Source organism: Lathamus discolor, chromosome 1 (genome assembly GCF_037157495.1).
Source record: "Lathamus discolor isolate bLatDis1 chromosome 1, bLatDis1.hap1, whole genome shotgun sequence".
Lineage (NCBI taxonomy): Eukaryota > Metazoa > Chordata > Aves > Psittaciformes > Psittacidae > Lathamus > Lathamus discolor.
The window spans coordinates 67,997,751-68,021,308 of record NC_088884.1 but is presented as its reverse complement, the minus strand read 5'-3'; the positions used below and the strand labels follow the sequence as shown (position 1 = coordinate 68,021,308).

Here is a 23,558-nt window from a genome sequence, read left to right as displayed (position 1 = left end):
AGCCTCAAGAAAAGCTGTGTTCAAGACTGACAGAAACCACAGATTCTTTTACGTCCCAGTTTTGCCCTGAAGCTGATGGCAAAACTTTAGAGATTTGCTTGTGCATCAGACAGCTGAAGGAATGAGCCAGGAAGGAGGTGAAAGAGGCAGGGCTCGGCCTGCAGTGACTGAAGCTCCTTCTGTAGGCACAGGTACCTCCACTTCAGTTGTTTTTCACCCATCTGGACACAGAGGAGTTCCAAGCTTCAGTCACAGAAATGGAGAGAAGATGCATTTTGCCCTTACAGCAGCCTTGTTTTAACAAGGGACACTGCTCTTACACGAAGAGCAGCACCTGTTAACCTCAGGCTAGACACTGCTTTCCTGAGCCCGGTGGGATCACAGCCACAAAAACCCTCCCACAGCCACCCCCGTACACCAGTGGTTGCCCTGAGCAGGCCCACAACGTGGAAGAATTTGAGTGCATGCAAGCAGGTCTTGCACATACCACATACTGTATTTCAGTGCAGTACCCCAAGCCCTTGTTATTATCCATGCACACCCTGGAGTTGACACCAGCTTCTCCTGCATTTAGGGCAGCTGTGGAACATGTCTCTCACAAGGAAGGGGCACCTAACTCCATTTCCTTGCCTCCTTTCCTGGCACTGGCCCCATTTATACTGCACGTTGACTGCAAGGCCGGTTAAGGGAGGTGAATAGTCTTCAAATAGTCTTCTTCTCCAAATGAAAACAGAAGGAAGGAACAACAGGGACTGTAGCAAGAGGACGAGGGGTGATGGGCTTAAAATGAAGGAAGTTCAGGTTAGCTAGGAGGAAGAAATTCTTCACTGTGCCTGTGGCGAGGCACTGGAATGGGCTGCCCAAGGAAACTGTGAATGCTCCATCCCTGGCGGTGTTCAAGGTCAGGCTGGACAGAGCCTTGGGTGGGATGGTTTAGTGTGAGGTTTCCCTGCCCATGGCAGAGGGGTTGGAACTGAATGATCTTAAGGTCCTTTCCAACCCAAACCATTCCATGACTCTAACTCTTTGCTACCTGAAGCGAGAGCTGAGTTGATTCTCAGAGGCTTGAATGAAGAGGGAGCAGGATGAGCCTGGGTGTTCATGAGTCGTACAGTAGATGCCACAAAACACATGCAGGCCCATGGACAATCCTCCACACAGATTGAGCGACATCTGCTGCTACTCCATTACAAGAAGTAAGAACAGCCCAACCCAAGAATGATCAGCACAGCCCTAATTCTTCATACCCTTGCATGTGCTCAGTTTTCAAACACACGTACAGCACACACAGTCCCACTGTTTCGGCAAAGGCAGGAGAAAGGGAACACGTACTCCATAAGGATTTTTGTATTCATTTCCAAGCCAAGCCTATCTAATCAGGAAGAGAAGGGAAAGGAACAGGGAAAGGGCAGGAAGAAGGAAGAACACAGGCGATGGCAAAAAAAATTTACAATAAAAATACACTTGCTCCCTAAGCAATGGCCACCAGGGTTAGCCACACTACACGGATACTCCAAGCCACAGCAGCAGGGGAGCTGTATATTAAAATACAAACCAGTCACACACTGCTGTCGACAAATGGACTTAAAAGAAGTAGCAAAGGGGAGCACAGCTTGCCCCTCTCACCTGGCAGCAGCAGAAGGGGGTCAAGCACTCCCCTGGCCTGGAGAAGCAGGAACATTATCACCTCCCTCCTGCACCGTGCTGAATGCTACCAGACAGGAGTCACAGTCCAATAAAATAAAATGCACAACTGGGTTGATCCTGATGAGAGCACTTCTGGGCCCTGTATTAGTCTTGACAGACCCTTGCCAATACGACCGAAGTGGAGAACTCTTCAATTCATGCAGAGCTCAGAGCAGCACTGACATACTCTAGCATAAGCACCTGCCCTGCAGACCAGGGAGTCACTTCATGAAGAGTAGGAAGAAAAGAAATCAGCATGATTTGTCCATGTTTATGAAAGCAGAAGGAAGGACAGAGCTACAGGGGGTGGGAGGAAGAGAAAAAGAAAGGGAAAAGAAAGAGGCATGGACAGTGTGTCCGTATGGGCTCTGGGATCCTCTCCCACCATGCAGCTCTTCGTTCTCTGCTGAAGACAGTCCTACGAGGAGGGAAGGGCACCGCAGCATGTCTCTTGTCTCCTACAGCTGGTGGAGGGTTTGTAAGAGCATGTGGCGAGCAAAGGAGCAGGAGTCAAGAGCACGGTTTGGTCTGTGGAAAGAGGAGAGACAGATTTAAAATACTAAATTTAAGAACTGCTTTGTATTTGACTTTGAGTGAGCAAACAAACAGTATTTCAAATGCACTGGGCTTGCACATCCAAAAGCCTACATCTTTTCCCTTTGGTTCTCTCTTCTGAAACAATTCCCTCACTGCTGCACAGATCACTGCTTCCCGCTCAGAGCTTGCTGTGGAAAACACTCTCCCGCTGCTGCATCCAAGTCAGGAAGACAACAACCAAGAATCAGACCATTTATTTCCACAGGTACACAAACCAGCAACAGATTGTTGGCTTCTGCATGCTACTGTCTCTCACTTTTGGTAGAACACAGCAGGTGAGGGTGGAAGCCCCCTTCCCTCACTTCTGGCAATAGGTTTTTCATATAGTTCTACTGTTCAGGCCCCAAAACACAGAAGACAAGCCTGTTTCTACTCAAAACTTTACTCACCAAGTCATCTGCTCTTTATGAGCCAATTTTATCTCTCCCACCATAGCAAAATAATCTTTAACAAGTAATAGTAGTGAGACCTATTCAATCTGAGAAAGAAGGGTGAACTGAAATAAAGAAAGATTGAAATACCTAGGTAAAAACAAGAAGCAACAGCTGCAGTGCTTGGTTAGGATAGGGCTCCATGTCTGCTGCAATAGAAGTATTGGCAAGGAGAGTTAACCCCTTTTACTTCTTCAAGAGCCATTCAATGCCCCACACTGAACAGACACAATTACAACTCACAGTTTATCTTCAAAGTGGCTGGGTAAGGTATTTCAGTCATCATCTTTGGAAGATGCAGCCCTGTTTGCAATGGGCAGGTTGATCCTATCTGGGCAGCTTCCCATTTTTGGAAATAGGGAATCTAAACTGCTGCTGCTGATCACAGCCAAGCTCCCTCAACCTTCACTCCTAACCCCAAGCCTCTTGTAACACCAAGAGCCTCCTCACTTGCTGTGAAGTTAAACTGCTGCCACTCCATGCTACAGACTGTTGAAAGAGGCCAATGAGGGGATCCAATCTCACTGCAAAGAGCAGCAGAACACCCCCCAAAAACCCCTCCACCTCCTCCAGTGGGCAGGCAGACATCCACATCCTTTCAGTGTTTTCACCTAAAAGATTATATAAAAGCACATGTGGATTCACAGCACCCTCTTGTGTCCAAAAAAAATAGGAAATAAGGCCTGACAGCAGCAGAGTAAGATGGATGCTGCTCACAATCCATAGCCATAATTCCTTTTGCATGGAGAACATAACCCACATCATCAAAAATTGTCACAAAAGAAAGGAGAATTACTCCTCCAGCACAAAGCCCTTTACAGCACAAAGCAGCAGAGCTCCAGTCTAGGCAGCTACAAGACATTTACAGCTCTAGGAGCCCAAAGGAACCACAATCCTGAAAGAAAAACCCTAGAAAGTATATATAAAAAAAAATGCATCCCTGTTTGCTGTAAATGAAGCATGGGATTGACAGAGTGGAGTAATTTAAGATTAGGATGTGGTTTTATTATGACTGAATTCCAAGGAAAGACAAGAGGCATAGGTTAATCAAGAAGCTGTGTGCTGGTTTTGGCTGGGGTAGTTCATTTTCTTCACAGTAGCTTGTACTAAGCCATGTTTTGCATTTGTGCTGAAACCAGTGTTGATAATACAGGGACATTTTCCTTTCAAGGCTTTTACTGCTCCTCACCTCACCAGTGAGTAGGCTGAGGGGTGCAAAAGGAGTTGGGAGGGGATACAGCTAGGACAGCTCATCCCAACTGCCCAAAGGGGATATTCCTTACCATACAGTCTTATGCTCAGCATATAAAGCTGAGGGAAGAGGAAAGGGGCAGGGGCATTCAGAGTTTGTCAGAGTAATGTGTGACTGAGCCCTGTTTTCCTGGAGATGGCTGAACACTTGCCCAGTGATGGGAACAAGTGAATTAATTCCTTATTTTGCTTTGCTTGCACACATGCACACACACACACCCCTTTTCCATTACTTATTAAACTGTCTTTATCTCAGCCCACATGTTTTCTCACTTCTGTTCTTCCAATTCTCTCCCCCATCACACTACCAGCAAGTGATCAAGCAGCTGCATGGTTCTTAGTTGCTAGCTGGGGTAAAATTACAACATGCTGTTTTAACGAGACTTTATGTTTCTTGAACTACTGTTGTTCTCTCCAGACAACTGTAAAGAACACAACAGCTGCACTCCTTATTCCCTCAAGGAAAGCATTTTAAGAAATACATGTATTTATAAAACACAAGTATACTGCTTATATATAGCACTGACTTCACCATGCTGCACAGGACCTAGGGAAATTTACAGTATCACCAGACCTTGCAGTAGAAGGGTTTGCAAATCAGGATGCTTCAGCTCCAAGAATTTCATAACACCAGGGACACTGCAGACTTAGTAGTATCACCCTTGCGTACCAAAGGCAGGCAGAGCTGCTTTCTACTGTGAGAGGCTCCTAACTCTCCCACAGCTCTTACAGAAGCTTTGAACAATCTCACTTTTCCCTATTGTGCTTTTAGTGAAATATTGCCTCTACATTCAATGAAATCAACTCTTCAACAAGAATCAAGGCCAGACTCCTACTCTTATTTTGTATGTACAGCACAATCTAGAGACAAACATTTACTGAAGCCTGAGGGATGCCTATATGTACACAGGGAAAGGGAGACAAGTGTCTTTTGTAAGCAAATTTATTTAGGAGGACATGTAAAGTAGAGTTATAAGGTTACTCTGGGAACTAGAACCCAACATAAACAATTAGAATTGTTAAACACACTGAACCAAAGTCCCCTTTCTGTACTCCCAGCTTCAAGTGACTTAAATCCTGGTTGGAGGGCTGAAGGGTGATAAGTGGAACTTGTTACGATCGATCTGGGTCTCCACATAGCTAATGCCTGATGAAGTCAGTCATTTCCTTCACCTTTTTATTTTAGGGCTGGTATTGGATCCTTATACTGCACATATTTACTTGATCAACAAGCAAGTTCACAAGCAGCAGTGTAGGAAACAGCAGAAATACTGCTATCCATCTGGACAACTTCACATGGCAAGTTCTGATACTTCCTGCTTAAACCTATAGACTTGGAGGTATATTTGTTCAGCTGGTAAAGCATATGATCCTTGGCCCGTAATTGCCTAATTCCTAGCCTAATGAAGCCAAAAGAGATAGACAGCAAATTGTACCACCAGAAGGGCCTCTAGGTTAGGATTCACACCACTAAACAAGCTAGTTACGTGGTTTTATTTTCCAAAACTGACCTTAGCATGGCTGGTTGCTGACCACATACCACTGTTACACATCAGCTTTAACAGCTTCAGTCACACCAACACCTTATCACAACTGGCCTGCCACAGGACTACCAATATTTAACTGCATCCTTAATCACCCATAGTTTGTGCTGATCCCAAGTATTTGATTCATCTGCCTTTTATCAGCAAAAGATTCTAAGCATCTGCATGCTACCCATACTAAGAAAATCAAGAAGGCTTAAGGCTCATCCTCTAACCAGTTAGAAAGCTGCTCTCACCCTACATGGTATGGGGCTCATACCAAAGCACTACTAAGCTCCAAACAGATTTGGGGCTTCAGCTGTTTTGTCTTAGGTGACAATCTCAGACTGTTTCTCCTGTTGACTTCTGAACAGTAGTTTTTAATCCTTCTCTTGAGGAAAGGTCTATTTGGTGTGTTTTTTCCAAGTCTCATCAATGCTGAAGTTCACACCATTAATCCAGAACAGATACAGCTTCCACAGCTATTACACTTAATATGCATTAGTGCATTAAAAAAACCTAGAGCTAGTGAGACATTTATTCTACACCTATACTACAAAAAAACATTAGAGGCAGGCAGTAGAAGCAGCTTCTTCAGCACACATGCTCCCAATTCAGTTCTCAAAAATTGCTAACCTTGCTGCTGTCACAGCAGGGAGTTTAATTTCGGAACAAATTCAGCCTTTGTGTTTCGCAGTGTTTTGATCTGCTGGCATTCAGTGTTACACAGCATGATGATCCAGGCAGAGCTCTGCTGACCCTCATACTCAGAGGGATGATTTGGAGGGCACAGTTAGATCCAGTGTACTCAGTTCACTCAAGATTAGTGGCTAGAAACTCAGCAGGTTTCCTTTAGTTCAAAAATCAACTGTTCTGTGACTAGCATTAGTAGTCTGTTGCAGAGCCAGCTGGTTGCAAAGCCAGCTTTCCATTAATTCTTCTTTAAGATCAAGATAATTTTTTTTTTACTCCAAAGCTTGCATACTGCATTAAACAAGATAAAAGTAGAGGCCTATTATACTATTAATCCTTAATTTCAGAACAGATATTTCATAGACTTTAACAGAACATCTCTCATGTAGCTATTAGCCCTCAGTTTCACTAGCTCCCGTGGAAAAGACTGCATTGCAAGTACAATACTCACTTTGTCACAAAAGCAGAAAGAACTGGGGCCAGAGATTTCGGGAAATAATCTTGCTGGACCATATGATTCAGGGTCATAAGAATACCATAGAGGCTTGGGGCAACTTTGACCTTCTCTTCACTCTGAGAAAAGGACAAGAAGATGAAGTCAGACATCAGAAAAATCACCATTTTATCTAATCCACTGTAGTTCACAGAGGCAATAAACTCTGTTGAATGAAGTGCTTTTCTTTCTGCAGGAAAGAAAAGATGGTCACTAAATTGTGCAGTGTTTCTCAAGACAAAGGCAATTCCACAGCTTCCTAGCACCATCACCTGAAATAAAGCAGCATCAAGAACATTCTATTACTTATCAAGTGGCAGCAGTCATAATGGCTAAAGGAAAGTAGTGAACTTGCAAGTGAAACTACAAAAACCTTCTCAGAGGCCCTGAGTGTTCTCTTTCAGAATTCCAGACTTCAACTCAAAGAATTCAGCTGCCTTCACTAAAATAATTTCTCTTGTATTATTCTGTAGCTCCTTTTTATACTGTCTCCTGTTCTTTGTCAAGCTTCCTCCAGAACTCGGTGCAGTATTCCTAGAACTGGTCTCACAGTCATGTACAAGATAAAGCTAATCCCACTGTTTACATGATACACAAGTTACTCCTGCTCCTGATGTGATGCTAACCTACATGTCCCAACTCTTATATTGTTTCCATTTATTTCTCCACTGCCATTTCAACCAAAGTCCTTCAATCTACAGACGTTCCATAGGCCTAAACCCATATTCCTACATGTACAATCATGAATTCATTCCAGAATAACCATTGCTCATGTGCTTCCAGCTATGTGGGACAAAATTATGGAAGATGCTTCCTCTCCACATATGCTTGATCCATGAGCAGTCTTCTATATTAGAAGACAATCAGCTGCCTAACCCTCAAGGGCTTCATCAATGCCTCTTCCTGGCCTGAAAGTTCTTCAGAAGCACAGGTCTATGCTTTGTACCTTAAACATATTTGCTATTTTATGTAACAGGGAGTTGGTAGTCTCCAAGACAGGCACTGACCAAAAAAAGGCTCTCTGGTTCTATTTACCCCTCAGAGACAGGAAGCTTCAGCACTGGTCCATTCTCAGCTTCTAGGTTTGAAGGCAGTGAGAAACACTAGCCCTTGTAGCACAAATAGGCAGGAGTGCTTAAGGAGTGCAGAACCTCTCCCCAGTCATCTCACTGAAAGTGAAGCTGCAGGTATTCTGATTTCCATTAATTCAACTTTCCTGATGCCCCCATCTTTTCTCACAAGAAAATTTATTCCCTGTAATTACACATTTAACACTAGTATTTGTCAAAATGCACCAAAGCATGAAGTTGAATGCTGCTGATCTAGCCTGAGTAGTTGGGATACATGTTTTTGAGTCATGCTACTAAGAGATGTCCTAAAGTCACATTAGTAACACAGTAGATTAACTCCTGGATATGGCTTTTTATAGACACTGTAGTCCAACAGCAGCACTATTTCCTTACCTGACCCTCCCTCCCTTTAAGGGATGACTAAAACTGCACAGGACATTAAGCAGAAGAGGTACAAAGAGCTGACATCTTCATCCTAACGCAACCTTGCAATCTGCAATTTCTGTTGGACCTGCAGACTTCCATTGTCCCTGGGCATCAGGCATGCATAGGTACCCAGCTGCTTCCATGGCAACATAACTACCCAAAACTCAACCAGCCTGGTCTTCAACAGCCTAAACAGATCATAACTTAACTCTTCACTGCTTCCTCACCTTAAGTAATCCCATGTGGACCAAGAGGCTTGTGACAAATGCATCTGAATTAAATGTGGCAGAAGTGAAGGCTTTTTTCATCAAGGCATCTAAAACGAAATAAACATATTAAGCAATAGAGAAAGGGATGCTGTAAGAGATTTTAAGCTAGAGATTGATCATACAGGATCTCAGGGAGCATTATCTGTTTTGAGATGCAATATCCATTAAGATACAGTTGTCTCTCAGGGAGCAGGTATAATCTCTGAAACACCGAGATAAGTAAAACCCAGTCCTTAAGTATAAGGTCCAATACAAAGGAAGAGCAACCCAAGCAAAACCCCCAAAAAGCACAACAAAACCCCAAAAATCCCCACACTGCCAAGCTTCAAATGCTATTTGACCTCAAACTTATGCACCATAACATGCTCTCCTCAATGTATTTGAGCATGCATGCTATGTGCAGACATAAATACGATCAGATGAAGTAGAGCATCAAGTTAGAAGCTTGACATTTTAAAGGCCATCAAGAATTCACCTTTCATTTGAAACCAAAGGGAATGAGAACACAATGAGAAGTTTCTTTAGCTGTTTTCTGGGCTCCCTCAGGACCAGTATTCTGCCACAAGCTATGGGCAAACCAGTGCTTAAGCCTCTCATGTCTACAAGGTAGGCAAGGCACCTGTTTTGACCTATGACTGTTCTGGTTTCTTGGAACAGGCAGAACCTACTAGAGCAGCTGTAGAACAGTGTCAGACATTAACCAGGGACCTCAAGGTCAGCTTATGCTTACTTTCCTGGAAGGAAAGTAATTGCCAGGTTCTACATTTCCCTAAGGGGTAAGAGTAGTAAGGAACAGCTATTGAAGTAAATGCATTTACAAGTATGATTCAGACAAGAGGAATATCCTGTGCTCCATTTTTTGAGACAACTCAATGAGCATGCACCAAGGCCAGCACTGGCTTAGTGACATGCCAACTGACTATTTCTGGCTGATTGGAACCATGGCCAACTGTAGAAAACACATTATTGTGACACAACAGCTAACAGTTTCACCATGTCTACGTACTCCAAATTAGAGAACTGCACATTTGTTAGCATTAAATCACTAAGTGGTCTTAAAAGTAATTGATCCAGTTCTTTTGCACAATATCATTACATAGCTCATGTATGAGAGAACCGCCAGGGGATTTGAAAAAGATGAAAGTCAATGGTCAGGTACCTAGGAGCACTTGGAAATTCCCAAGTGAAAACAAAGGGCGTACTGTTAGGGTACAGGGAAATGACCCAAGCCAAATCACTGCTCCACAATATACAGTTCCTTGTCTGTACATTAGCTTCTGTGCCTTGTTTCATGTTGAAAGTATCTGCTTCCTGAACAAGCTAAAAATGTTTCAGACTGATAAAAGGAGACACTAAGATGTCTCTCTTCATACTGTCTTGATACTACATTGGTGAGGCTACTCTGTACAAAAATGCTCCAAGTAAGCAGCCTTGAAAAAGTAACTGCCTTTGGAACACAGAATGACTCTCTATTGACAGCCTAACATCAATGAGATGAAGGGCAACACAGGTCCAATAACAGCAACTACAACAGACACTGATCAAGCTTTAGAAGCACAAGATAGGCTAAGTTCAGAATGAATCTCTTCTTTCACTCCACACAATGGAATGGCACAGCTTGGTACTTTGTTATCTGGGTTTCTTGCTGCCAGGGACAAAACAGTCCTATGGCCTGGCCCACAGGGTCACACTGGTGTCCTTGACCTGAAGCAGATCACACCATGAAATGAAGAAATGCCCAGTCACCTGTTGTTTCATGCACTGCTGTTTTCACTGGGGCTTCATCTTTGAAAACCGATGATATCCTTAGCAGAGTTGTAACTACTTTTTCCACATCAGATGTATCTGTCTGAAAGACAAAAACCAGACCATTCAGTACAATGCTCACCAGCTACAGAAAATGGGTCTCTGATAAGGCTGTGACAAGAATTACAGCCTTCAGCTGACTGACATCAGTTTTGCCTTGGCCATATCACAAGGAATAAACACCACAAAATTACTCTAAGCAGAAGCCCTGGTGCCAGTATAAGCATTAACTGCATCCTGTGCTTCCATTAGGTTCCTTGGGATCACTGGGGAGAAGACACAAATCTAGGTCTCTAGAGAAAGTTACCACCTCTGGAGATCAAATGATTCTTCAAGACAAGCACAGAAGACTACTGGCTCACCTACCTGCTGAGCTATCAGCATAGAGCACTTTGGTCCTAGTCGCAGCAACTTCTCTGGTGATGGGAAAGCAAGGAATGTGGCAACATCCACAGGAGGAGATGGCACTGGAGTTGAATCCTGAAACAGGCAGAGTCCATCAATTTACTCTTCAAAGTAAATAAATTAGTTCAGCAGCAAAGGCAGGACACAGGTACACCAGGTCAGGATTTGTTCTATTTGAAAACTTTGAGGCTGGAATGAGCCCGGAGTTGAAAGAGCCAAAATGTGCTAGTTCAACTGCATGGCATTGCACATACAAGGTGCCCACTGTTTTCCAAACATGGGAAGACTTCTACCCCCGTTTGTTATGACCATTACTCAGCCTATCCCTTCATGCAGGGGTGCACATGTTCACTTTACCAAAGCATGTTTGCAGTTCACCTATTTCCTTCATGTTACCTCACTGTTACTACATTGCCAGTTCACACAGGAACACTAACACCTCCCAGCACTCCAAGGTCAGATCCACTCCAGATCACATTTCCTCCTTCAATTTCCTCCAGCTGAGGAAACAGGAATGCATCTGGTAGCAAGCTTACCTGTGAATCAATTATCTTCTTAGGAGTGAGTGACTCCTGTTCTCCCTGTCCTCTCTCCTTCAGCTGTTGCTGTTCTTCTTCCTCCTCATCTTCATCCTCCTCCTCATCCTCTTCATCATCTTCCTCCTCCCCTTCATCATCACTAAGGTTTGAGAGTTACATGTTACATTACACACTTGCAATTCCTGTACACTGGAACTCAAAACTTCTTTTCAAGAGCAAAAAAGCAGCCTCCCCTGCAAGATATACTGCAGGTGGTACATCTCCAGCTACAGATTGAGAGGACTCAGGCTTCAGTCACCCAGTTGACAAGGGCAAGCAAAGAGCAAGAAATGCAGTCAATACCAAGTCCATCAATTAAAACAAGACACAAGGTTTATCCTACTTATGGAATCCCTTGATTGTGCTCCACACTTAATGCTCAGTTCAACATCCATCTGGAATGTTGCAGCTTTTGTCTTAAAACTGACAGATGAATGAAAGCGTTTATGACAATTTATATAAAATTTCCAAATTAAACTCTGGTATCTTGCCTACCTCAAAGATCCCAGCACAGTTCCCATATTGAAGCCTTCAAGAATCTCATGGAGTTGCTCACATCCCTCTTCTCCCAGACAGTTACCTAGGTTGATAGAAGAGAATAGACCTAACAGATGCACATAAGTTTGTCCTTGAGGACTTAGCTGTGTATTCTTGTCTCTCTCATTTCTGAAATTGAGCCATTATCACTTATTCCTACACAATACTTTACAGGCAGCAAGGCAGACTTCTGTTATGAGAATCAAAGAGATGTTAAACCCACTTCAGCAGCATTACACAACTGTTGGAGACAAGCCAGCCCCCTAATTTTTACTTCCTGTAAAGTCACCCAAGTTCAGCAACTCTCAGATTTCCATTTTTTAAATGCTGACAATTGTAAGGCTAGAATGTGCGATACTGTCAATATTCTTCCTAGTGCTTTCTCATTAGGATCAGACTAAACACACTTTGATCCAGCAAACTTGCATACCATTGAGATCCAATTTCTCCAACTCTGTCTTATCTTCAACAGCCTCAGCAACTGTCAGAGCAGCATCTCGTTTGATCTCACAGAAGGACAAATTCAGTTCCTATGAAGCAGAAGAACATTGATAAGAGAATCAGTAATGGCTTTAAACTGAAAGGGGTATATTTAGATATAAGGAAGAAGCTTTGTACTATGAGGGTGGTGAGACTGGAACAGGTTGCCCAGAGAAGCTGTGGCTGCTCTATCCCTGGAATTGTTTAAAGTCAGGCTGGATGGGGTTTTGTGCAACCTGGTGTAGTAGAACCCTGCCCATAAGCTGGGGGGGGGGGTTAGAACTTGATGAGCTTTAAGGTCCCTTCCAACTCGCTGTTCTATGATGTTTGCAGAATTCTTAATATCTATCATCCCCATAAGCTTCATGTACTCACAAGAGCTCTGGAAAGATTTATTTGAACATGATCTTGGAAGAAAAAGTACTTTTAATTGGAAATAATACCTGACATACCCCCTGCTTCATATACCTAAAAGGGGCATTTTGATACAGACTATCATTAAAAGCAGCACTACAGAAGGCAACTACTCCACTAAAATAGCCACAGAGACCACACTGTTCTGACTGATTGCCTAAAAGGTAGCGGACATTTCAGTCCTTAGCAATCAGCTGACTGGTGATCTTCACTTGTTCGAGGGTCATGAGAGCATTCCAGAACTCACACCAGTAAGCCTTACCGAAGAAAGGTAAATACTATACAAAGTGGAATGCACATTTGCTTTTGGACACTTTAGTCACAGGTTAGACTTCAAAAGAAATTATAAGTGGTACTGCTACTGATAAACACAGCCAGAAGAGAAACAGTGTGGACAGACTAATAAGAGTAAAGTTATCCAGCAGCCAGACACCATCCCCCACCATTCCACACTGTGCTCAATCCCCTTTGCTGAGAAGGGATTTAATATTAACAGCAAAAGGGAAGCAGTCCTTGAACAGAATGAATCAGCTATGATTGCTTCATGTCACCCTCCCTTAACCACTTCTCTAGAAAATAGGATTTAACTTCTAGCAGTTCATCTCAATACTTCCAGTAGAATCCTTAAGTTTTCCTGGGAGATTCAGACCAGTTCCAGTATAACCAAGAGAAGCCTGAGCAAGTGATGTAACACAAAGTACCTACTTCTTTCTGCACCATGTTCATACGTGTAAATATTAGCATTGAGCTGAAGTTTTGTCTTTGACTAAGCCTGCAAGATAAGGAATTGCGTGTTCAGCATCTGGCCTGGTGCAGTTGTGACCCATGGCAGGTGTTTCTAGAGAACCTGGCTTACTTACACTACTGACTGGACTTGGGCTTGTCTAGAATGTTGTCAAATGCAAATACTGATGTAGGAGGCTCTGGTATTGCCAAAAAAGCTAAAAGTATTTGGACCTTTGATACATGCCCTAACAAAGAAAAAGCATTAACTGCATGAACTTTGAAATGCTGAAGCTGTTCATGAAGAGTAACATTTCAATCCTCACTCAAGACCTTCTGAGAGGTTCTAAAAAAGCAGATACTTCTGTTATTAGATTTCTTGAACAGCAACTTGCTGAGTTGAATCAAGAGCTTCAAAAACGTCAAGCTGAGTCACTGGTACAACTCCATGTTGAATAGGCTTAGCTGGATGAGATGATGCCACTGAGCTACGCTACAGCTTATTGCTTTTGAGTTGTAAGCACAGAGCCTGAAGTAAATCCCACTTTAAAATAATCAGTAGTGGTAGGAAAATGGACAGCAAGACACAGAAAGAGGCATTTTCTAAAGAGATTCAAAGCTGAACAGCAAGACTTCAATACCTTTAATTTATGAAGCCCTTCTTTAACAGCATCAGCAATAGCAACAGCACCCTTCGAACGCACCAGGCAGTCTCCAAAGTTGATCGCTTCAATCTGCCGAAGTAGCTTCAGAGTCTGCATGACAGCACAAATTTGAAAGTACAGACATGCAAGCAAGTAAATGTCCTATCACTCCTGGAAGGTCATCTTTCCCAACACAGCACAGCACCAGCCTCCACCACTCGGAGGTGCTAAGGCTAGCCGTATCTGGAGAGACAAACCCAAAGCCACTGCTTAGGACAACTCACCTCTGCCATGGCCACAGCTCCTTTCTCTGTGAAGGTGTTGTCATTCAAGTTTATAACCTTAAGCAGTGGGTTGATAGCAAAGGCCTGGGCCAGTGCTGTGATGCCAGGATGGTTAATTCCATTCTGTGGCATATGGACCTCTTCTAGGGTCCCAATGATCTGGGAAAGGATTGCATATGAAAAAAGTTGTCAGGAGACATATTTCAACTCAGTAGTAGAGCTCCACTCTTTAGGATTTGCCTAAAATTGTTTTCTTCCAACTCAGAACTCAGTTCCTCTACACAGTATTATTTACCAGCTACTATGTCACAAAGTTAAGTGAAACTGCAGGCTCATAACAAGTGTCATATTAACACAAAGCCCTGATTTTAAGATTCACAAGTGGCATCCTCCTGGCACACCTACTCTAGATACCTTAAGACAGGAGTTCTTCACCCTTTGTTTAATAATACTGAAACAGACCAAGCAGCACCACTGGATACAGTATTTTTCTGATTAAGATCTACATTTTACCTTGACTGCAGAAGCAAACCCATAAAAAATTCAGTATGAACACTGTTTATGGTCTAAACAGCATGTTGCAAACCAATAATGAATCCCATTTTCATAATGCCATTTCATCTGAATTCCTTACAAATCACTTATGCATATGTATCTATTATTTCTGCCATGATTACCGAGTAGTCAGTCACCTCCAGATAGCTCTTTACAAAAAAAAAAAAAGCCTACAACCTGCAATATCATTAATATATCTGACAATATGCATTACAATTCAGAAGTCACTTTTAGCACCAACGGAGGAAAGAAGGAATTAGGTGCCCCCAACTACAATGAATTCTCTTCCCCCAATGACAGTGCAAGTTGGCCAGTGACACCTAGAAAAAGCTAAGGAAGCATTTAGAGCCCCTAAAGGAGGATGCTAGTGAAAATACTAGGTTACTTTTGCCAGATGATTGAACAACTAGGCAAAGAAGCACTTAAGAGGTCAGCTGGTATACCTAACCCCAGATAAACTCCATTAGCACAGAGGGAGGAGAAGGAATAGGGCTATTATTAAATTACTCAGGAGATCCCTATTTCTCCCTCAAGTAACTACTTTACACAGCCACTAATTATGTGTTTGGAAACTTGGGTCACAGAAACAGTCATCAATTCTACCTGCACTTGATGAAGACTTCAGTTTCAGCAAACAACATTGCTACTTTAGTGAAGCAACCAGCCATTGCCTCGAAGCTGAAGCAAGCTCTGTGTACATTACCTTTAACATTAGCCCTTAAGCACACCTTGCTCCTATTTGCTGTTAAGGAGCTCTGGTTTGGTACTTACCCCAAAAGCTTCAGCCAGAGCAGTGGCACCATCATTCTCCAGACGATTTCTGCCAGCCACAAATACTTTCAAAGCAAGAGGCTTGCCCTGGGTACTTGATTTCCTGTGACACTCCTTTAGAGCACCTGCCAATATCTAAAGATTAAACAAGTAGTTTATACTACCTCAGCATCCCATTCTGAAGGAATCCAAATGTGTTTTGAGGACTCAGCTCTCAAACACTTTTGTCACCACCGATATGTACCTGATCTACATATAATAGGGTATACAATAAAACTGTCTAACTACAGCACTTTCACAGTACAGTCTTCAGCAAGACTCAATAACGTCGCAAAACTAGAAGACAGTGACCCCGCTAAGAACATTTGATTCTTAAACAGGTAAACATATATACCTTAATGATAGCAGTCCCAGTTTTCTGCTTCTTCCAACAGGCATCCCTTCAGTGCTAGGGTTGGTAACACTGTATTCTCAAATCCAAGTTTACCAGCTCCCTTGACAGGGATACTTAACGTTTAGGACAAAAAATGTTTTCCTATGCTCAATAAAAACAGATGAGCTTTTCATACTTCAGAAATTCATCCAGGAAAGCATGTAGAAGGAAGGGATGTGGAGACTGAAAAAAGGGGCAAGCAACAATCTTGAGTTTAAAAGGAAATGGGAAGTCCTGCAAATGGGGAAGAATAACACCATAAACCAGCATAAGCTGGGGGTAAAATAACTTGGCAGAGAAGAACTTGAGGGTCCTAGTAGATGAGAAGTTGACTGTGGGCTAGCAAGATGCACTTGCAGAGGAGAAAAATCTACTGGGCCTTAGGGAAAAATATTGTCATCAGGTCATGGGAAGTCTCTGCTCTGCCCTCTGAAATGCAACCAAGTACTGTGTCCAGTTTCAGGCTCCTACATGAACATACTTGGGTGAGTGCAGCAAAGGGTCCTGAGGATGATTGAGGAATTGAAGAATTTTACATACTGGGAGAGTGCTGAGAGATGGAATTAAAACTGGAGAAGGCTCTCGGGGAGATCTTATCCATGTGTAAGAACAGCCAGAGCAACACAATGTTATTCACAAGATAAGGGGGCCTAAAGGGAAAGCCAGACAAATGCACACAAAATGATGCAGAGAAAAACCCATTCAAACCCACAAAAAAGTGGTTTGGGTTTTTTTTTTTGGTGTGTGTATATGAGGGTTTTTTAAACCCTGGGATAGACTATCCAGAGAGCTTATCAAAAGTCTCCATCCTTTGAGATAAAAACCTGACTCGACACATCCCTGAGCAACCTGGTCAAGTTGCCCTGAGCAGGGGAGATGATCTAGACAATTACCAAAGATCCCTTCCAACCTCAAGCATTCTGTGATTCTACACAGGGCAGTGTGAAGCCAAGCCCAGGCTCCGACCTCATCACTAAAAAGTAGATAACCCTTACCTTGCCACCGCCAATGCCCATGCCACAGTTGTTGAGCTTGAGCTCCCGTAGGGTGTAGCACGCAGGGCTTTTCAGCAGTGCCTCAAAGCCACGCACTCCATCTGGCCCAAAGGCATTGTCACTCAGGTCCAGCTCCACCAGCTGGGCTCCAGCAGCAATGAGTGCATCCCCCAAAGCTATCTGTAAGGAAACAGATGGCAGCGGGTGGGAGTGGATTGACTTAGTGATAGCATCACTGCAGTGGCTAGGTATGACAGGGATGCTGCAAAAAATTTCCACTTTGAAGTCCTTCAGAAAAACCATACAGGGAAGCAAAATTTTACAGCTAAAGCCAGAGAAGAAGTTGTGCAAATTAAGCTGAAAATAATCATAAGGAAGTTACCAAGAAGTTATCCCATCCCTTTAGGTCAAACACATATCTCAAAGTGATTTTCCCCCCTCTACACTGCTAGAGGACATATTGTTTCCATTCTGTTGAGTTTATCATTTTTTGTTTCACAGGACTCAAGGAAGCAGGGAGCTCTGTAACGCTCTTGGAAGAGATGGCCACATGCTTTAGAAAGCTTAACTCCCATTCTGTCATGAGGGTATTTTCCCAAGTGACAAGCTCCTTCACAAGCATGGACTTGCATTTGACCTTTCATCTACACTTTTCCACCTTATACAGAGGGAGCAAAAATAAGAATCATTTATCTAGTGAGACACTCAAATGTTAACAGCATAAAGACCAGCTCTACTGAAAAAATATACTCCCACAAAAAGCATGACAGGTGAAAAAAGTTAGTCAGCAGTCTCAGATCTGCTTTTTACTTACCAAAGCGGGAGGGATCTCAGACCTTAACCTCCCTGTGAACATGTCACTCCAATGGCACCTCTAAAATAACAAACACACAGGTAGAAACCATTAAAATATTTAGGACAATCACTAGTTATACAGAGATGTACACATACAAGCTGCATTACATCACTGGGACATCTTAATACTATGTCTTCCCTTGGGCTTGTCATTTGTTTGTATTAAAGACCTACAACAACCAAAGTTACAACTACTTCACCTGTAAGGACATAAACCCACTGAAATGCACATTATAAATTAACACTATACAAGAATTCTTGCTTTTAATTCAAGCTGGAATACTTTTCTGCTGAGATGATTACCACAGAAAAAAAGCAGCAGGAAACCAAAGGATACATTAGGAATGCAGATTTTCCTAAGGTATGAAGCTCAACAATCTGAATTTGCTTGAAAAGCCACACTTGGGTGATTAATGTGAATCAGTGTTTCCTGCTCCTCTCTTGCAAAGGACAGTGTCTCTAGCAGCACGGCATTATAGAATCAGAATAGTAGGGGTTGGAAAGGACCTTAAGACCACCAAGTTCCAACCCCCCGCCATAGGCAGGGACACCACACGCTAAAACATGTTATCTAAGACTCAGTCCAGCCTGGCTTTTAACACTGCCAGGGATGAAGCATTCACCCCTTTTTTGGACAAACAGTTCCAGTGCTTAGCATTAGGCTAGAACACAGTAGAGAAACTGTATCTTGAACACAGAAAAACTTCATGGTGCACTGCATTATATCTTCCCAATTCAGGCATGCCCTGAAGACTTATGTTTCAGACAATCTGATCATTCCCAAGATTATATGACCCAGCTTTTCCATTAGAACTTAAATTTTTTTGTCAGTCATTTGTTCACAGATCCTACCTCTGCAGTGAGGCTCTTCCTTGCACAGCTTTCCAGCTTTAAAATTGGAAGCCCACTGAATAGGAACAGTTAGGAATGCAGAAAGTGTTCCCATTATCCTGAAGTCCCCGAGTTCTGCCATATTTTCATATGGTTGCTCTTCCTAATGGAAGAGCCACCAACCAAGTTCTGGGCCTTACTCAAGACAGGCTACTGGAGGGAAAGCATAGCTAGGCCTTCAATATTTCTACATTACTTCCCCTTCAATTAGCCCCCACTTGAGTATCTCACCTTGAGCTCCGATTTCTTCTCCAAGGCTTTGGCAATGACCTTTGCTGCCTCCACACCCACCGTGTTGCCTTCCAGGCGCAATGCCTCAAGGCCATCAAACTCCTCAATTTGCTTGGTAACTCCTTCAGCTGCAAAAAGCAGATAGTCTTGTAGGCCTTTCAGCTATCACCTTGGGTACCACAGTAACACTTCGATGCAGCAATACTCACGCAACTCTACCCTTATGGAAAACAGTTGAAGGGGAACAGAGCAATGGGAACAGAGCTGAAGTGTCAGGTCACTAAAGGGAACATTCTCCATTCCTCATCCTGCCTTGCCATGCTTTATTTCTAGCTTTATTCTCAGATAGCCATTCTCCTATTTGCAAGAGTAAGTTTCCTGACTTCCTAAGAAAGATTCCTCTGCTGTTCAGCACTTGGTTATGGGGCTAGAGTGCATATGACTACAAAGATGTAAGGACTAAGCTAAAAGCTGATGGGAACTGGTGCCACATCAACAGGAAAAAGTTCCCACTGACTGGTAAAAGTAGATGCCTGTTTAGCAAACATGTCAGGGTGAAGCAATTTAACTTCAGAGTAATCCTATGCAAGACACAGGAGCAGGCTACAGACCCTCTCCTGTCAGTTATTCTCAAGTTCCAAAGCCTTTACCCGTAGTTCAGTGGCTTTGCACTATTAAATTGGCATACAACAAAAGCATCACCTTTGGAATAGAATCATAGAATAGTTAGGGTTGGAAAGGACCTCAAGATCATAAGTATGTACTACACAAAACCTTTCTGAAGAACATGCTGTTTCTTGGTGTGGCAGAAATGTTGATCTAAACATATACATATTCTCCAGGTATTTACTATATTAGCAGCTACATTAGAAGACATTTTTAATTGGGAAATATATACCAGAAAAAAAAAAAAGCCAGGAAAAAAGTGGCAGGAGTCCAACAAACTAGTCACAATTTGGGAAGACATTGCAATAGACTGTCAGCCATTCCCTCTGTGCAGGTCTTTAAGGCACCTACTTGTCAGTAAGTAAGCTGTCATTCATTTGCTTACTGTTTTTAAAAGTAGTGGCTTCTAATGCCCAGTGACTGCCAAAAGCACTTGGAGAGAACACCAAGGAACAAGAATTATACACCAGGGAGATAAAACCACAATTGTACCATCTGTAGCACTACCAGGGTGCAAGGGAAGGAAGCATCTCTATCAGAAGCAACTGTAGCTGAATGACCCTTGCATCACAGCTAATATGACAACTTGTCCCTGCAGAATTAGAAGGAGGTTTACCACAAGACTTTAGAAGTTCAGGGACACACTTCCCAGACACAAGGGTATTTTCTCTTACCATCTTCAGCTGTATTGAGTTTAAGGCTCTGGCCTTTGAAGCTCAACTGTCCACCACCCACTTTCGTTTTGGCAAGTGACTCCACAAGCTTAGTGATGTCTTCTGATGCCATTTTTCTGCTTTTCCAAGTGCTGAGCTGTCAATTCAAAGAAACTGTCAACATCAGAAAGCAAACTACAATCCATAATCATTAGCATTTTCCCCATAGCTTGCTTATGGCAGCTAGGTAGGCTAGATTAATATTCCAAAACCAGTCAGATGGTGTTGATTCTTCCAGTACTGACAGGACTTGGGTTTTGATGGAGTTGTAATACTTAATCAGTAGCTAAAACTATGAATTAATGCCACATTAAGACATTACTCTGGCAATACTTTTGCCATTATACTATTCCTCTCTCCCCAAACCCCAACTTTTAGTTAGACCTGCTGCACATCTGCCCTGTCCTCCAAAGTAAGCCAGAGTGAAAACAACCATTTTTCCTTTCTAGTGATGTCCCCAGTAGTGCCCTTGTCAGCACAGTTCTAGAACTGCTGAGTTGCTGAAAGCATCACATGTTGCATCCAAAACTCTCAGGTTTGTGGGCTCTCTTTCTTTGCAGATATCCCGCACTGATTCATCACACATTAAGCAGAATGGTCTTACACCAGGATACACAAGGATAAGCAAATATTTTTGCCTTGAGGCAAGTTTTGCTAGCCTTGCCTAGTAGAACCTGCATACCATTATTTAATGATTATCAATCACTGCATAAAGTAACTGGCCTCCATTCATTCAGCAGGATAAACAGAGCATGTTTCTTATCCCAGCACCTCTGCTGGGATAAAAGACTACACACAACTAGTGCTTAGAAGCAACACACTTATAAAACAGACTTCAGGCATCAGAAGAGATGAAGGTTCATTCCTATGACAGAAAACTGGTTCCTGTCCATTCTGTCTGAAAAAGAAATGGCCCCACACCCTTGCAGCTCCTTGAGCTCAACAGTGCTGATTTTAAAATACCCCCTAAACAGAAGTTGCATATTCATACTCTCCTCCTAATACCTAGTTATGAAGCCTTCAGCTTCACAGAGTACAACTTCCCTCCAGCTTTCATTAACTTCAGTTTTGCTTTTGAACACAGGGAAAAAAAGATCTCCAACGTTATCAATATCACTTTTCTAGGAAGACTGTCATCTCAGGTAAGTGCTGCCAGTAGAAAGATGCTCACACAACTTACTCCCCTCTTACCACACAGACACCAGACTGATAGACATTACCAACATCTCCCAATCCAACACCAAGAAGGAATAAAGAGGATACCCTCTCACCCATGAAGGCTTTACCAAACAGGAACAAAAGCTAGGATCCAAAGAATTCGGACTATTAACCTAGCTCAATTATTAAATTTACTTTCAAATACCTCATTAACTCTACTGTTTAAAAAATTAGTTCTGCTCTACTTTGATTCTCTTCGGTACTCTGCAGGTGTATTCACACCCTTTGCTTCTCTTTCTCTTAAATCCTCTTTTACTTTCTTCAACTTACACACAGGCTACTGCCCAACTTCAACATACAAATTCATCATCACATCCTGAAGCATGTTTTACTGCAAGCACACCAACCACACCCAATTGTCAACCTACCAGAAGTCTCTTGAACTGCTACGTCTTCCAGAGAAAAAGCTCTAAAGAGATCATAATAAAAATGGAAGAGTTAGTACATTTAGCAACTACAACCACAGCCTGGAAGCACCTGGAGAGAGGTTTCCTTGTTACTTAAAGAATCTGTGAAACTGTATGTTGCCCAGTGATCTAAGAAAAAGAAAACCAAAACGGGAATTGCTTTAATTACAACACTATCCACTCCAACACACCACACAACAGCAACCTGCTGCGCTGCCCTAAGGAGAGGCCTGCCCTGCTCCCCGGGAGCGCTGGGTGACAGCCCAAGGTTACCCTCCAGCCGGTCCTGCACCGGCCTCCAGCGCAGCGAGCCCCGGTGACTGCTGAGGGTTCCCCATTTCCGCCGAGAACGCTGCCGAGCGCCGGCCACGCTGCCCCACCCCGACACCCCCATTAACGGGCCCGGCCGCCCCGGGCCGGGGCACCGATGCCCCCTACCCCTGCGGCGGCAGGCGGCTGCCGCCTCACCTCACCCCGCCTCGCCTCACCGAGCGATCCGGCTGCCGCCCGGCCGGGAAAAGCAATGGACTGTCGCCGGCACGAACCCGCACGCCGCGGCCGCCGGGGACGATGGGTGAGGGGCGGGTGGCGGAGGCGGAGGATTTGAACGCCGGCAGTTCTGCTCTCAGCTGCGGGATTGGCTGTGCGGCGTGACGTCACAGCCCCCCCCCCGGCCCCGCGCCGGGTGCGGACGGCCTGCGTGCCGCAGCCGGCAGGCCTCGCTACGTGTGGGCGGGGCTACGCGGCCTGCGCGGCGGCGTCAGCCGTGGGGCACGCCGGGATGTGTAGTCCTGGAGGAGGGGAGTATCCGGCGTGCCTCGCATGGAGTCGCTGTGTCGGGAGGGGACCCGGGTTTGGCTTTTGTACCCGTGTCCTGTGGCTCGAGCGAGGACGTTTGACACCGGCCCTTGTCCCTGCCCTCGGCCACCACTGCTGCTGCCGCCTGGGCTCCGAGGCAGCCTTGCCACCGGTGTCGGAGGACCGAGTGGATCTGGGGTGTGCGGTCAGGCCGCTTTCACGGCAGTGGCTCAGGGAGGATGTGGCCAGAGGAGCTCTGAGTTGCTCTGTAGGCTTCCCAGATACCCACAGGTGACACACGAGTGCCTTTTCCTGTGAAGCCTTATTTAGATAATGTCTCTGCAGATCTCATCTTGTACTTAGGTGTTACTGTCAAACCTTTCCGCTAAGGAAAGCGTTTCATCCAGCAGTGCGCAGTCATTCCTACTTCAGGATGCAAAAAGCACCAGTTTGCTTGACTGCTTAGCGTGTACGTTGTGTGTGACATTTTCTTCTCGAGTGTAGAGATAAAAGTAAGTAGGGTGGGACAAGGTGAGCTGTGTATAAACCTGCTTCCTACTGCAGTGTGATTGTGCAGGTCCTCTTGAGGCAATCCCTTCTCTCTGAGTTCCAGCCTACAGGCACTGATACAGGTACATTTCATGTGACAAGTGCAGATACTTGGTGAGATTGGTATAGAGGTCAGTAATACCCTGAATTTATTCTGCCATTTAGT

The 23,558-nt window shown here is 43.8% G+C and overlaps 1 protein-coding gene across 1 annotated transcript; it reads right to left on the bottom strand.

The window, feature by feature from the left end:
- Positions 1-1,332: 1,332 nt before the first annotated feature.
- On the bottom strand, positions 1,333-22,659 carry RANGAP1 (Ran GTPase activating protein 1). Its single transcript, XM_065677372.1, has 17 exons — positions 22,534-22,659; positions 22,007-22,047; positions 20,382-20,517; positions 19,042-19,169; positions 17,879-17,938; positions 17,065-17,244; positions 15,637-15,771; positions 14,311-14,469; positions 14,024-14,137; positions 12,196-12,295; positions 11,724-11,808; positions 11,187-11,328; positions 10,612-10,725; positions 10,186-10,288; positions 8,398-8,486; positions 6,633-6,754; positions 1,333-2,214 (listed from the first exon to the last, which is right to left on the bottom strand). The coding sequence occupies exons 3-17, from the start codon at positions 20,491-20,493 to the stop codon at positions 2,145-2,147; spliced, it is 1,713 nt and encodes a 570-aa protein (XP_065533444.1). The 5' UTR covers positions 20,494-20,517; positions 22,007-22,047; positions 22,534-22,659; the 3' UTR covers positions 1,333-2,144.
- Between the last annotated feature and the right edge of the window lie 899 nt (positions 22,660-23,558).